This window comes from Cannabis sativa, chromosome 7 (genome assembly GCF_029168945.1).
Source record: "Cannabis sativa cultivar Pink pepper isolate KNU-18-1 chromosome 7, ASM2916894v1, whole genome shotgun sequence".
In the NCBI taxonomy this organism is placed as follows: Eukaryota; Viridiplantae; Streptophyta; class Magnoliopsida; order Rosales; family Cannabaceae; genus Cannabis; species Cannabis sativa.
This window is the reverse complement of record NC_083607.1, coordinates 1,467,571-1,484,994: the sequence shown is the minus strand read 5'-3', so window position 1 is coordinate 1,484,994 and position 17,424 is coordinate 1,467,571. Positions and strand designations below refer to the sequence as shown.

At 30.6% G+C, this 17,424-nt stretch overlaps 1 protein-coding gene across 1 annotated transcript; it reads left to right on the top strand.

Annotated features, from left to right (window-relative positions):
• The first annotated feature begins 6,750 nt into the window (after positions 1–6,750).
• LOC115697132 (TPR repeat-containing thioredoxin TTL1) lies at positions 6,751–11,155 on the top strand. Its single transcript, XM_030624048.2, has 7 exons — positions 6,751–8,070; positions 8,758–8,953; positions 9,062–9,246; positions 9,333–9,666; positions 9,750–9,954; positions 10,056–10,162; positions 10,247–11,155. Exons 1-7 carry the CDS (start codon positions 7,118–7,120, stop codon positions 10,397–10,399), a joined length of 2,133 nt encoding a protein of 710 aa, XP_030479908.2. The 5' UTR covers positions 6,751–7,117; the 3' UTR covers positions 10,400–11,155.
• The last annotated feature ends 6,269 nt before the right edge of the window (positions 11,156–17,424 follow it).

The window sequence follows — 17,424 nt, the reverse complement described above, 5'->3', positions numbered from 1 at the left end:
ATATACAAATAGAAGATTTATTGTTAATTTATCTTACAACCATTACATATATATTAATACAAATATGAAAATTGTTGCAATTAGTAAATACATTATATATTTAGAGGGTTTTACCGTTAAAATTTAAACTTAAAAAATTAAGTGTAAGTAAAATGATAATTAAAAAAATTTAACCATAAAAAATTAAAGTTTTATTTTTATTTATCTAATAAAATAGAAAAACTCCAAGTTCTATATTCAATTTAAGGTGGTAAATTTCACCCAACAAAAAAAAAAAGTGGTAAATTTCAGAAAAAGTGGCGCAAAATAGCAAGAAATATAGGCGTTGGTACGTGGTGTAGTTTTAAAAACCAAGGGGGATGCATCCATAGTTATTGCGGGCTTAACCTACGCACTCCTAAAACAATAGTTTATATACCACATGTCTTTATTGGGCGGTGTTTTCACGCGCTGTTTGAATGTGGGGACAATAAATGAAAATTCTACAATGGATCGTGATTGAGTATTATCTTTTTCGGTATTTGAATTTTTTTTAGTCTAAATTTAAAAATAATTATATTTAACACATGATTTTTTATTTGACACGTGTGAAATAGACTATTTGAATATTAAATAAAAAAATTACCCTATATACTATTTTTTTAATTTTTTTTTTCAAATTTACAGTTTGTGTTTCGAAAGTGGTTGCAGCGCTAGTTGCAATAGGAGTTTCTAGACAATTTTCTGTTACAATTTAGGTTGCATTGCTAGCTGCAATAAGAGTTTCTATGTAAAATTCCGTAAAAATGCAAAAAAAAACTTTTTCTTATCAAAACTTTGTAGGATGTCTTAAATAATTATAATGTACACGGCTATAAAAAAATTAGACTAAAATATTCTTCTAGATATCAAAATAGTTAGAGAATACATCAATATACTATTTTTAAAGGGTGTAATGTAGTAGCACCCTAACATTTATAGTGTGCATATATAATATTGTATATTTCCACAATACATCTCTTAAAAGGGTTCCACTAATGCTTTCTTTATTTATTTTGACATGCAAAAAAATTTTCAATTTAATTTTTTCATAGTCATATATAGGGGTGTTCGCAGTGCAGGTGGTAGGTTTAGACTATTTTCTAAACCAAAATACATATACGATTTTTACAATTTCTCCAATTGAAACTGCACCGTAAGACTTTAAAACTGCGAAAATCACACTGCAAAAATGTATTGTGATTTAGCCAGTTTACACTATCATCATTATCAAACTTATAAATAAAAATAAAATATTAGTCTAATAAAGTTTCAACAATTAAACAAGAAAAAAACTATCTTATCAAACTGTTAAAGTCATAACATATATACTAATCAAGTCATTATGTTGAATTGTCTCTAAAAATTATATAATATACATACATATCAATAATAATATGTTAAGAATAAAAAATTAAAAATAAAAATAAAAAATGAAAATAATTTATATGGATGTCCCTTAAATTTAATTGTATGATTTGGACTTTGTAATCATACGAGTTGCTCATATATGAAAAGACAAATCATAATGTAAAACTTAGTATTTTTGTAATATATAATACAGTGCAGTTTGAACCACGATTATTAAATTCAAAACCGTAAATCACACTGCACCGCGCGGTTTGACGAAAATACAAATTGCAACCGCACCGCAAAAGATTTCAAATTGCATTTTTTGTGCGGTGTGGTGTGGTGCAAGCAGTTTGTGCAGTATGGACAGTTTGATAAACATCGCTAGTCATATACATTATAGTTATTTAAAATATCATATAAAAAATTGAGAAAGTTAGGTGTCGTTTGGTAACACTTTTGTTTTCTAATTTTTTAATAACAAAATGAAAGTAAAATTTTTGGTTTTAAAAATTTTGGTGGCGTTTGGTAACACTTTTTTAATTAGTTTTCTGCTTTTAAAAGTAGAAAAGTGAAAATATTTTTCAAAAACATGTTCCATAAAAATGTCTTTACTTTTCAATTTTATAATTAGAAATCAAAATTTAAAAAAAAAAAAAAAAAAAAATCGCTTTCAATATTTTTTTAAACAACTTTTTTTTCTTAATCAATCTTTTGGATTACGACCAGACCCGGACCCAAATCCCCTCCCCACGGCCTTAGCGCTGAACCCGACTTCTGACTTGAACCCGAATCCGACCCCGGACCTAGACCTGACTTAAATAAAATTAAAAAATAAAAATAAAAATGAACTTTACAGAACACACTTTTGTTTTCTATTTTTAAAATTGAAAAACAAAAGTGGTTACAGAACGCATTTTTGTTTTTCAAAAATAATTTTTTTAAAAACAAAAATTTCACTTTCATTTTGTGATTAAAAAATTAAAAAACAAAAATGTTACCAAACGACACCTTTGTTTTTGAAAAATAAAAATGCGTTCTGTAACCACTTTTATTTTTCAATTTTAAAAACAGAAAACAAAAGTGTGTTCTATAAAATTCATTTTTATTTTTATTTTTTGATTTTATTTACGTCGGGTCTAGGTCCGAGGTCAAATTCGGGTTCAAGTCAGAGGCTGGATTCATCGCCAAGGCCGTGAGGGGATTTGGGTCCGGGTCTAATCGAAGTCCAAGATATTGATTAAGAAAAAAAACTGTTTAAAAAATATTGAAAGTGATTTTTTTTTAAAAAAAAAAATTTTGATTCTTAATTAAAAAATTGAAAAGTAAAAACAATTTTATTGAACATGTTTTTGAAAAATATTTTCACTTTTTCAATTTTAAAAACAGAAAACTGATAAAAAAAGTGTTACCAAATGGTACCTTAAAAAAATTTAACATGTCGAAAATATGGTTCAAACAACTTGTTGCACGTGTGACTCTTTTATTTTATACGCGTGTAAAATAAAATATTTAAACTCTATTTTTAGAGTGTTAAATTTTTTTGAATTTTCTAAAATTTTTGTATAATGTTTTAAAAAATTATAATATAAATAAATATGAAAAAAATTAGATTAATTTTTTTTTTCTTAGAGGTCAAAATTGAACCTTTTTAGGAAATGCATTGTAGATTAGAAAGATACAATACTATAAATGCACACTATAAATATTAGGGTGCTTTTACACTATACTCTTCTAATTTTTATTTATTTTTTATTTTTTTTATAATTTATTCCATTTTATACAAATTTTTACAATTTTACTATCTTTAACTAACTTTTTTAAATTTGTATTTTTTTTATGAATTATACATATTTAACTTTAGTAAAATTTAAACGATCTTGTAAATTTACCACTTCATTTGTTAATTAAATCTTATTTGTCAAAAACTTTACAAAAAAAATAACAAGTTTTATTTTTCTCAAGTAGAAAAATAACATAAAACATGCAATTAATGTCTTTTATTATTCAACTTAAAAATATTAAATGTCCTTTATTATTATTTTAGTGCAAATTTATTAATATTAAAAAACAAAACATAATAAAATCTCAAGCAATCATAAATTATAATCATTATCATCATCATAATTGATCAAAAATAATAATAATAATTAACCTAAAACAACCATTACAAAAGAATTAATTAATTATAGTAGAGTGGTGGTTGGTTGTAACTTGTAAGAGCAAAGAGCGTGTCTCTCACCTTCTCTCAAAGAGCGTGGAAACTATATAAAATAAATAAAAATAATAGCAAAAGAAAGATAATATAAAGAAAATTTAGAGAGAGAGAGAGAAAAAAAAAAGAATTTAGAGAGAGAAAGTTAAGTGAAAGCTATCTCGTGAAGCAATAGGTGAAAGAAGAATAAGAAATAAATAGACCAATATTATTATAAATGACCTTTTATAAATGATTAATAATTTTTAATAATTATTATTAAGGATTTGTTTAGATTTAACAGTATAATTACTAGAATAACACTTCTTGAAAATGACAAGACCCTCGGTAATTAAATTTTTTTTTCTTGAATTTTGACATTTAATAGTGTACTGCAAAACTTTGAGATCATTAAAAATTTATCCAAACTATGGAGATTGTTGAATTCGAACATTTTAGTCTTATTTTACTAACAGATGCCTAACATGATGACTATTCATGTACAAAATTACGCCCTTAACTTTGACGTGTATAAAATCGTTTTCTTAAATTTCTATTCACGTCATACTTCTCTTTGTAAAATTTAATAGAATTAGATAAAAAATTTTGAATCTAACAATTTCAATAACTTGAAAAATTATTCAACAATTTAAAAAAAATAAAAAATAAATAAAATTGGAGGGTACAATTAGTACGTATCAAAGTTCAAAAAAAAAAAAAGTTAAAGAAAAATATTTAAAAAGAATACTAAATACAATATCCTATTACAACTTTTTAGTTAACCTCTACACCCGAAATCATATGCTGATTTTTTTTATATTAGTATTTTACTATGCATGTTCAAAAAACTTCAAACCTATTTTGACCACCATAAATTATTCAGAATTTTTCAAAAATTTTTAAGGATGATGTTATAACTATAACGAATACCGCCATAAAAAAATTTTTAAAAAAATATCTCAACATATGTTTTCAAGCACAAAGATTGACCAAGAAGTTATAATAGTAGGTTAATAGTAGCACTCCTCAATACATAATTATAAATTAGCCTAAAATAAAAGGTTAATACCATTTTTTTTTTTAAATAAAATCATCATCTTTATTAATTGCAATCCATAATGATTACATGATTAAAATCTGGAGTAACATCACTACTCCTAATAACACGATCAACAACTAAATAGGATGCTCGAGCTAAGAAGTAAGCAACACTATTTGCGGAACGTCTAATAAACTTGACATAAACATCTCTCAAATCATTTAACATCTTCTTACAATCAGAAATAGTACTTCCAAAGTATGAAGCCATAGGAAGAGAACTACGTAACACTTGCACCACTGTAAGACTATCAGTTTCAATGACAACCTCCTTCCAATCCTTTGCCTTAATCCAACTCAGCGCCTCCTTAACACCCAAGGCTTCTACCATTTCGGGCTGCAGCACTCCTGAACGACAGCAGCTAAACGCCTCCACCAACGCACCAGTTTCGTCTCTAATTACCCCCGCAAAGTTATAAGTTCCATTATCTAAAAAATTGCAGCATCAACATTAATCTTCAAGGTATTAACAACTGGTTTGATCCATGTTTCATCTCCATCTACATCTGTAAGGAAAGCAACAGTGGGATTCATAGTTGTATCTTGAGCATGAGTCCAATCTGTAAGGAGGGCTTTAGCTAAATGAACAACGCTCTCAACCGTGGGGATTTTCTCAGATCAAACTAATTCATTACGATGCCTCCATATCGCCCAACACATCACTGTAGCTAGCCTTCGTTTTCCTCATCTACCTGCTGTAGGACCGAAGCAAACCAGTTGGCAAAAGAACCAACTACTGTCAGATTAACACCAGCAGCCAACCGCTGCCAACATGCCTTAGCAAAAGAGCAATCAACCAGGCTATGGTAGATGCAGTTTCTTCGCACACAGGGCATACGATATCAATCGGCACATGTCTAGAGCGGAGTCTTGTTTTTGTAGGCAAACAATTAGTAGCAGCTCGCCATAACAAGTCTTTCACTTTTGGGGGAACACTTTTGGGTTATTACCATTTTCAAACCATGTATTGTGTAAAAGTTAATGATTGGATCCTTTATTATTAAGTTTTATTTTGACAAAAAATCAGTTTAGGATATTATTTAAAACTATTCTGGAAAATACAAGATCTAATTTGTCATTTATCAAAATAGAATGTCCAATTAATATTTTTATAAAACACAATGTCTAAAGTGGTATTTACCTAAAATAAAATAAAATAAAACAAAATAAAAATGATTGTTTCTACAATGCACGTGATGCACCTTCTACATGTTTCAACCTCCAGAAGAATTTTTAGTCCAATTTTTTTATATTCGTGTACATTATAGTTATTTAAGATATCTTACAAAATTTTGAGAAATTTAGAATAATTTACATTATAAAAAGCAGTATTCAAACAATTTATTTCACAAGCGTAAAAAATAAAATACACACTACAACACACTTTTTGAACCCTGTTTTTGGTCGGTGTGTTAAATTTTTCTGAATTTTTTAAAATTTTGTAGGATGTCTTAAATAACTATAACATATATGACCATGAGAAAAAAAAAATTGATTAAAAAGTTATCTCGGATACCAAAACATATAAGAGTGCTTCACATCCATAAATGTAGATTGTAGAATTTTCCTAAATTAGTTACTATTAATTTTGAATATAAAAATGGTGCTTCTATAATGTATCTCGAAATGCAATGATCCACTCTTTACCTATTTCGGCATGGAAAAATTTTTTTTAGTCTATTATTTTGTTCATATTTGTCTGTACAAATAGTCCATTTCACAGGCGTAGAAAATAAAATAATCAATATTTGAAATCTTATTTTTAGCGTGTGAAATTTTAGGAGTTTTTTCATTTTTACACTTCAAAATAGTTTTTTTTTACATTTTTACGAAATTTTACATAGAAATTCCTATTGCAACTAGCGTTGAAACCTAAATTGCAACAAAAAATCGTATAGAAACCCTATTGCAACTAGCGCTGCAACTACTTTAGAAATCCACACCGTAAATTTGAAAAAAAAAATTAAAAAGAATAGTATATGAGGCAATTCCATTAAATTTTATTGCAGGTTGATTATAAAATTTTTCTAAATTAATTAATTAATTAATTTTGAATATAAAAAAGCTTTCATTTTCATTTTTCCTTTTTTCCCTTCTTCTTCTCCAAACCTCTTTCTCTCTCTCTCTAGAAAAAAACACAGTCTTTCTCTCTCTCTCTCTAAGTCATCTTTCTGAGACTCACATTCATTCTTTGCTTCTTCCTTTTAACATCACGAGATCCTCATCTCTTTCCCTTTTCCCCTTTTTATTGGGTTTTTTTTTTTTTTTGTTCTTTAATGTCTTCTTCTTCTTCTTCGGAGAGTAATCTCTCTCTGGTTTTGAGTTTCTCTCACTGTAACACTACCAGTAGTAATGGTGGAACTACTAATTTTTCATCTTCTTGACATTGTTGCTGTAAAAATAAAAAACCTAATTTAGAAATATAGAGAGTAAAGATCGGATTTTTATTTTTGGAAAATGTCGCATTCTGGCAAGTCTAATTGTTCCGAGTTAGGGCTTATTGACTCACTGAACGAACGATTTGCTGACTCTTCACTCAGTTGCGAAGCTAATAACAAGCCTGATTTCAGAGAACTCGATCTAGGTTCACCTGTTTCGCCATTGAGGACTCGAGTTAGGGTTTCTAGTTCTACTACTACTAATACTACTGCGACTACTACTAGTAGTAGTTCGAGTTCATCTGGATCGGTTTCTGGAAGAAATGGTAGTCAGAATAATCATAATAATAATAATCAAGTTAATGGGAGAAGATCTGATTCCGGTGAGCTTTCTGGATCGAGCGAGAGTAGTCCAACTGCTGTTGAAAGTCTTCGATCTGGAAAGAATTTCAAGACGACGAGATCTGATTCGGGAAGTAGTACACCTCCGTTGATTTACTCAGGTAGTAGTTATGGTGGTGGGTCGTCGGTGAACTCTCCTCCTCCGTCTTTGAATGTTCTTCCAACTGGGAATATATGTCCTTCTGGGAAGATTCTAAAGAGTGGTTTGACTCCGAATCGGAGAGAAAGGAGCGATATTTTGGGATCTGGGATGGGTAATTACGGTCATGGAAGTATAATGCGTGGTGGTGGTGGTGGTTGTCCGGTGAAATGTGAGCCTGGAAGTCCGGCGAAATGTGGCGGCGGTGGTGGTGGAGAGTTTATGAGGAGAGCAATGCCCAATGTGGATCCGGAGGAAGTGAAGAGGGCTGGGAATGAACAGTACAAAAGGGGTCATTTTGCTGAGGCTTTGAGTTTGTATGATAAGGCAATTGCTTTGTCTCCGGGCAATGCTGCTTATCGGAGTAATCGGGCGGCGGCATTGACTGGTTTAGGACGTGTTGGGGAGGCTGTTAAGGAGTGTGAGGAGGCTGTGAGGTTGGATCCTAACTATGGGAGAGCTCATCAGCGTTTAGCTTCTTTGTTTCTTAGGTGAGGATTGAATTTTTGGAGAAATTGATGAATACATGTTCAGTCAATTGGGGGGGGGGGTAAAGATTATGTTTTTATTGATGGGTTTATGTTAGTTTTGTTGATGATTTGGTTTTTAATGGAGTCATAATACTTGAACTTGTTGCCATTGTCTGATAAAGATTGATTCTTTTTGTTCTTAGGTGAGAAATGAATTTGAATTGGAAGGGATTGATACAATGTTTAGTCAATGGGTTTTTTTGTGTTAGTTTTGTTGATGATTTGGTCTTTAATGGAGTTACAATATTTCTACTTGGTTTACATTGGATCTGGTTTATTATTGTATTGTGGTTGCCCATTACTCATATGCTTTGGTTGATATACTGCCTTGGACTCTTTCTTTTCTTTGCTTCTATGATAAAGATTGATTATTTGCATATACATACACATCTTTGGATTCTGAATTTAAAATTCAGTCTGATTGTTATGTGCATACTGTTTCTTCTGTTATGTTTAGTTTTGGGTTAAATTTGGATATTGGGTATTGTCTAATTATTCATTGTATATATGAGTTTTTCCTTTCTTGGTTGGTCTTTACCTTGTTTTTGTTAATTCTATTGATATGAGTTTGAACAGGTTGGATTTCCTTTTGTTCTTGAGATATTGCTTATTGTATTTACTTAGAATCTTTACACAATGAAATCACAGATTAGGACAAGTTGAGAATGCAAGGAGGCATCTTACCTTTCCGGGACTCAACCCAGGTCTTTCCGAGTTTCAGAAATTGCAGGCACTTGAGAAACATCTCAACAAATGTACTGATGGCAGGCGAATCGGTGATTGGAAAAGTGTGTTGAGAGAAGGTGATGCAGCCATTGCTTGTGGAGCCGACCATTGCCCTCAGGTAATACGGTCTTATTCTTAAAAATTGTACTTTGCTGAAGTTGAATGGTTTGATGTAGTATGAACTTATATAACAAATGATTGAACCTGTTCCAAATTAAATTTACAGCTCGCTATGTGTAGAGCGGAGGCGCTTTTGAAGCTCCACCAATTTGATGAGGCTGAATTGAGCTTACAAAGTGTGCCCAAACTTGAACCAACCGCAAAAGTTTGCTCGCAGACAAGATTTTTCGGGATGCTTTCAGAAGCTTATCTTCACTTTGTTCGAGCCCAATATGAGATGGCATTAGGAAGGTGAGTTCAGAAATTCTAAACTTCACTGTAAAACCAGATGGTAAATGGTTTTGTGAGAGTGAGAATGGATGATGGATGTGCTGCAGGTTTGAGAATGCAGTTACAGCTGCTGAGAAGGCTGGGCAGGTTGATGCACGAAATGTCGAAGTTGCTGTGCTCATTAACAACGTACGTTTGGTAGCAAGAGCGAGGGCTAGAGGAAACGATCTATTCAAGTCTGAAAGATTCACCGAGGCGTGTTCGGCTTATGGTGAAGGTCTCAAGCTTGATCCTTCAAACTCTGTTCTCTATTGCAATCGAGCAGCTTGTTGGTTTAAGCTTGGGATGTGGGAAAAATCCATTGAAGACTGCAACCAAGCCTTGAATATTCAACCGAGTTACACGAAAGCTCTTCTCCGAAGGGCTGCCTCAAACAACAAGGTTAGATTTCAAACAAACCCCTTGAATGTTTCCTAATCACATTTTGTTTAGTCTTTCTTTACCTATGTGATTTATAATTGCAGCTAGAAAGATGGGAAGATGCCGTACAAGATTATGAGCTCTTACGAAAGGAACTTCCATATGACAATGAAGTTGCTGAGTCTCTATTTCATGCTCAAGTTGCGTTGAAGAAATCCCGTGGAGAAGAAGTTTATAATCTAAAGTTTGGCGGTGAAGTGGAAGAAGTTTCAGGTCTTGAACACTTCAGGGCCGCAGTGTCCTTACCAGGCATGAGTCTTAATATCTATCTATGTCAAGAACTAAAATAATACTTGCCAACTTACTTTTTGTAATACGAGTTCTTAAAATTTTTGTCTTCAAACTTACAGGCGTGTCGGTTGTCCATTTCAAAGCAAACTCAAACTCACAATGCAAGCAAATATCTCCATTTGTGGACACTCTATGTGGCCGTTACCCGTCTATAAATTTCCTCAAGGTTGATAACTTAACATGTACATTTCCATTCAATTTTACATGCCTTTTTCTTATATTAATTTCGTGTTTGGTTGGTTGATCAAAGGTTGACATTGAAGATAGCCCTGCAGTGGCAAACATGGAGAATGTAAGGATTGTGCCAACCTTCAAGATCTACAAAAACGGTAATAGAGTGAAAGAAATCATATGCCCAAGTCGCGAAATGTTGGAACACTCGGTCAAGCATTATAGCTTTTAGAGAAACTCATGACAACAACACTGTAACTCTATCTGCTTCTGTGTCATATTTTCGAGTCTTCTTCATGCTTTTCTTTTTGTTTGGCCCAAACCGAACTCCCCCATCTCTGTTCGAGAGCCCTTCCAGTCTTTACCCTCCTTCCTTAGGGATGATCATTCTTACCTGTGACATAATCAAGACCACATAAATAATCTTTATTAGCAGCCATTGGTAGTGGATCCCAGAGAGATATTAGTAGCTTAGTTTCCTTTTGCAGTTTTTTATTTATTCATTCATTCCTCATTGCTCTCTGGTTCCATTTTCTTTTCGTTTGTTCTATTCCTTTTCGGAACTTGTATCTCATATTCATGTAGGCCTATCCTAGTGGTTGTGTATCCCCCAAAATGAAAAACAGAAAAAGGGAAAGAGATAGTAAGTATGTATGTATGTATGTACAATTTGATTAAATTTGGCTAATGAGCCAAAACATGGGGAAGAAGGGAAGAAGAGAGGTTTAGAGTAAAAATGGCTGGTTGGTAGAAATGATCTGTACATGTATATATATGTGATATATACAAGAAGAAGAAGAAGAAGAAGAAGAAGAAGAAGAAGAAGAAGAAGAAGAAAAATTGGAAGTTATAAGGGAGATTGGATGGTTTTGGTGGGTACTTATTGGGTTAGTGAAAGAAGGATTGAATATGTTGTTATTATTATTGTTGTTTTATTTTCCTTTAAACCATTTATTTTTCCATTAATAAAAATTCTTCTAATTTTCTCTGTTTCTTTCTCCATGTATGCACTTTCGAGTTTCGAGTTGAGGCTAGCTCAAGTTTTTATCGGGTGAGTATATATATAAATATTTAATAAGTGAAATGGTATGGAGTTTCAATCTTCAAATTCCATGTTTGGGAACTACTAGGTTTTCTCTTGTGTGTTCATGAGTATTTTTTTTTTGAAATGATCAAATTCATTAATTTGTATTTAGAGTACAATAAAGATTTAAGTTCATCCGAGGCCTTATACAGAAAAATACTTCGATCAGAAGAGAATCGAGAGCTTCTAGCTAAATAATGTGCTACTCGATTTGGAGATTGTTTTAATAGGTTTTCTTTCTCTTGTGTTTTCAATGTTCATGAGTGTTTGTTCACTTAGGATACTTAGTTGTGTTTTTTGTTTTGTTTCATGTGGTAAAGTGAATGGTATTTAATTTTGGTAGTTGAGACAATTCATTATAGGCACCTTTCTTATTTATTTATGTTATTTTCTCTCTTTAGAGAGAGAAAATTTGATGAGAAAATAGATAATGCATCAAAACCCACCATTGATTATTATTATTATTATTATTTGCACTCTTTTTTTTTATTTTCTTTCTAAAAATTATTATTAGTAGGTGGTTAGTTATAACTATTATACTATTCCAAGATGACATGCCTTATTAAAAGGGGTTTCTTTTTTCTTTGGTTTTGTCTTATTTTGAGTCTATGGGTATTGGGTAATGAGAGAAATATTATGTTTACATTTTAAATCAACATTGTAATAATTATGTAAGTCAAATTATTTTTAATGAAGAGAATTATAAGGGTGTGATGGTAATTTTCTTTTTTCAGTGTTACTTCAATAATAGATAAGGTTGGAAATTAAGGTTATTAATGAATAATTGAATTTTTGTTATAATGTTGGATTTGTGATTTTTGTGCTTTGATTTGACAAAGCAAACATTGGATTTGTAATAGCTAATTGGGTTTGGTGAGTTTATGCTATATTTTATTTAACTTAATGTTAAAATTTGGTTAATTTACTGTAATAATGAGAAAAGCATAGTTTAAATTAAATTTGAAATTAACTACATGTATATTAAAAACAAATTATAGATTTATTTTAATATATATATAATAAAAACATAAAATGAAAACCCTTAATTAGATTAATTCGGTTTAATTAAGTAGGTTGGATTTATTTTCAATTAAGTGGGTTATATTTAGTCGGATATTTTTGGTTTGGTTTGAATGAATTATTTAGCTTATTAATATAATTAGAGCAATGATATATGTAGATGTGTAAAGGTATTGTTTTCTAAAACACTTTATCACAAATTAGGAAAAATAAAAACTTTGATGTGTTATTTAATAAGATAATTGTTTAAAAATATTGTTGGTGCCTAATAATATTGTTTTCAATGTTATTTTTTAATGGTGTAATTAAATTTTAGGTTTAAAAAAATAATTTTTAGAATATCGCTAATTAATCGTGAGGCGAATAAGAATGTTAAATATGCAACTTGAGAAGTGATTTGAATGCACATGTACACATTTAAGTGTTTTTGCTTCTATTGTCCCAAACAACCCTAAATCCAACTACTTAAGGGAAATTTGAATTTATATGCTTAAATAATTAAAAAATTTTATTATTATACCAAAAATTTACACTATAAAAAAACTATACTTTTTTTTTCAAAACCCCAAAAATACCCCCTCACAATTCTCTCTCTCTCTCTGCATCATCTCTCTCTCTCTTTATCTCTCTCAGCCAACTCTCTCTCTCTCTCTCTCAACTCACAGTCGACCCCAACGCCACCCGAACCCAAACCCCATCCCCATCGGACCCAAACGCCACCCACTCTCGGACCCAAACGCCACCCACGAAACCCACTCTTTCTTCCTCTCTCTCTCTCAAATGGCAGAAAAAAAAAAAAAAAAAAAAAAAAAGTTTCGGACCCTATGGTCGGACCTTGGGGTCCGATGGGGTCCGAACGATCGGACCCATCGGACCCAAGGTCCGACCATCGGACCTTTCTCTTCCTCTCTCTCTCAAATCACGGAAAGAAAAAAAAAAAAAAAGTTTCGGACCCTATGGTCGGACCTTGGGGTCCGATGGGTCCGACCATCGGACCCATCGGACCCCAAGGTCCGACCAGCCGTGAATTTTTTTTTTTTCTTTCGCGATTTGAGAGAGAGAGGAAGAGAAAGGTCCGATGGTCGGACCTTGGGTCCGATGGGTCCGATTGGTCGGACCCCATCGGACCCCAAGGTCCGACCATAGGGTCCGAAACTTTTTTTTTTTTTTTTTTTTTCTCGCCATTTGAGAGAGAGAGAGGAAGAAAGAGTGGGTTTTGTGGGTGGCGTTTGGGTCCGAGAGTGGGTGGCGTTTGGGTCCGATGGGGATGGGGTTTGGGTTCGGGTGGCGTTGGGGTCGACTGTGAGTTGAGAGAGAGAGAGAGTTGGCTGAGAGAGATAGAGAGAGAGAGAGATGATGCAGAGAGAGAGAGAGAATTGTGAGGGGGTATTTTTGGGGTTTTGAAAAAAAAAAGTATAGTTTTTTTATAGTGTAAATTTTTGGTATAATAATAAAATTTTTTAATTATTTAAGCATATAAATTCAAATTTCCCCTACTTAATTTAATATTAAATGCTTTTTTTTTGTTTTAAAGAAAAACTACTTAATTTAATATTAATGTCTTAATTTAATATTAATGGGCTTTCTTTGGTCAGTGTCAAAAACTCAAATATAGATATTGATTCTGACCTCCACCGTCCATTTCAGACATTAGCTGTACTTTTTATTATTATTATCATTATTTTATTTTGTTATAAATAAATAAATAAATAAATAAATTTTATGTTTATTTTTAAATGTTTTTCAATAAAATAAATAATAATTATTATTATTTTGGTGGTGGCCTTCTATGTATGTAGTATTAAACTAGTCTATTTTCTTTGTTGCTGGATCTTTGTGGGAACTAGGGACCATTTATTTAATATCATATATTTGTTTTATTTATTTATTATAATAGTAAAAGAGAAATCATTTGAGACTTGATTACACCCTTTTATTTTAATTTTTTTTATTTATTTATTCCATTTTAGTCATTAAGAAAATGACTTGTCTATAAGTGTTTAAAGTGTGTGTGTGTTTGTGTTATTTTTTGGCTTAATTTCTCCATCAAAATTTGTCACCTTTAGATAAATGGGATGAGTATGACCTCATACTTACATAGTTATTGGTTTTTATTTATTATTATTATTATTATTTTAAATTTGGAAAATGAAATTTCATTGGAGAAACCGAGTAGTCATTGGGTTTTGTTATTTGGGTTAACTTAGATAAAATTGGAAAAAAGATATTTACTAGTACTTCTACAATGCATTTTAAAAAAGGTGCATGACATTTGAAAGGATTTTTAGTATATTTTTTTTTATGGTAGTTTACGTTGTAATTATTTAAGATATTCTGTAAAATTTTGAGAGATTCAAAAAAATTTAACACGCCAAAAAATAGAGTCATATGTGTAACAATTATAAATATTATTAGTGTTTCGCCACAAATATCCCATATATAACATAGAAAAATTTGAGAAAAAACTACAAAAATATATCAACACTCATTAAATTTTATTTTCCATTTTTAAATTTTTTTATTTACAAAAATACTTCTTTAGTAAAATTATTTTTTTGATTATTTTATAGTTATATTATAATTATCATGATGTTGTTTTTTTGTGGTTGTTTTTAGTTAAAGGGATATTGGCGGCTAAACCACCTGAACTTTACGGTTTGTAACACTTAACCACAAAACTGAATTTTTGGCGGCTAAACTGCCTAAATCCTGGTTCCGTTTTGCTCTGCACACCTCCGTCCAAAAATTACAGCTAAGTGTCATGGTAGACTGTCCACGTGTACACGTGACAAATTTTTAGTGGTCCACGTAATATTAGTTATAAAAAATAATTATAAATATTTTAAAAAATTAAAATATCAGAATTTTTTTTTCTTTTTATAATTTAAAAAATTAAAAAAAAATAATTTGTTTTTACTTTTTTTTTCTTTTTCTTTTTCTTCTTCTTTCTTCTTCTTCTTCTTCTTTAGAAGAAGAACTTACTCTGACGCCCAAACCCTAACCGGTCTGGTTTTGACAACGCTTGTGCGATCTTGATCACGAGAGTGGTGTCGCTACTTGTATTGGCGGTGATCATTGGGGTGACGATCGTGTGTGCTCACGGTGCATTTAGGGATCTCGAGGACCTCTTCGTGGATGATCAGGAACTGATGGGGTTCTTCTCTGTCATCAATGGCGGAGGCACCTCTTGTGGATCTGCGGCGGCTGCGGGTCCCATGTTTGTAGAAAAAGAAGAAGAAAGAACAGAGAAGAAGAAGAAGAAGAAGAAGAAGAAGAAGAAGAAGAAGAAGAAGAAGAAGAAGAAGAAGAAGAAGAAGAAGAAGAAGAAGAAGAAGAAGAAAAGTAAAAAAAAAAAAAATTAATTTTTTTAAATATTTATAATTATTTTTTAAAACTAATATTACGTGGACCACTAAAAACTTGTCACGTGTACAAGTGTGTATACGTGGACAGTCCATCGTGGCACTTAACTGTGATTTTCGGACGGAGGTGTGCAAAGCAAAATGGAACTAGGGTTTAGGTAGTTTAGCCACTAAAAATTCGATTTTTGTGGTTAAGTGTTACAAACCGTAAAGTTCAGGTGGTTTAGCCGCCAATATCTCTTATTTTATAGTTTATTTATAGTTGTTATGAGGTCTATTTTTTCTTAATTATTTTCTTATTTTTTATTGAGAAAAATATATTTTTGTAATTTTAATTTTCTTATAAATAGAAGTATTAGGTTGTAAAATTATAAATAAAATATAAAAAAATATTTTTGAAAACCCTATAATATATATAAAAATTGTAAGAGCATCAATTTTATTAATACTCAATTTTTTTTATATGATAGTATACATTATAGTTATACTAGGTATTTTATCTATTTTTAGAAAATTCTAAATAATTTACGATATTGATGATAGGATTCAAATAGTCAGTCGCACGTGTGCTTGCTTTATATATTTTACACGAGTGCAATAGACTATTTTGAACTTTGTTTTCAGTAACGTAAAGTATTCAAAATTTCTCAAAAACATATAAGATGCCTATTATTACTATGATTAATATACAATGTCATACTAAAGAATGAGAATATTGTTGGAAGTTATTTTATTAGGATCTAGAATTACTAACATGTATGTTGATTATAATTTTATAATCTATCACCTTAAATATAAATTTCCTAATACGATAAAATAGACACATAAGAGACTAAGAAATCTTTATATTGATAGCAGCAGAATAATAATGACTCATTTCATTCAGATTTCTAGCTCTTGATTCTTTTCTGTAGCAGAGTATTATCAAGATCTGAACTTGGATCTCCTTCAGGTGTTGGATTTTTCACAATCTTCCACACTATGATTGAGTACTTGACTTGATATAAGTGAGCATGTACTGTTCACTATGGTTCAAATTGAATGAAGAAGAAGAAGGAATGAATTTTGAGATAGCTATTGAAGGAAGCCTTTAATTTCTAGTTGTCTGACAAAAAATGAAAGCTGGGTTATTAGAGTTGGATGAGAATAAGAGTCATCTTATTCATTTTATAGTATTTCAACTATGATTTAGGATTTAAATTATATGGAATAAAAAAGATAAAATAATGGCTAAAAATAGCTTAGGTAGTCGACCATACCTAGTGGATCCCACTAGCTTTTGTCATTTTATTCAACAATTTATCTTTTATTTCACTAATGATATATTTTTTTTTAATTTCATTCCTATAATCTCAAACTATTTATTTAATAATTATAATTAATTATCATTAAAAATTATCATTTAACTTATTTATTAATTAGATCATACAAAGTCTCTCAATTAATAAATAAGCTCTAAAAACTCTTTTATTCACAATTAATCCCTTGCTTAATAAAAATTCATAAATAAGACATAGTCTAATTTATAATTATAATTAATTAATTAAAACTAATTAACTGAGTTTACAAGCAGTATTATCTCAACTAGTGTGGGGACTATAGACCTATATAATCAAATTTCTAATAAGCTATTATATAATTTACTAAGTAAACTCTCTAACTTATTAATTCCTCCTAACTCTACTATAGATTCAGAATTGCACTCTTAATTATATAGAACGCTCTATATGTTATAAGATATAGATACACTATTAATTATTATATTGTTATAATTTAAATAATTAAATATCC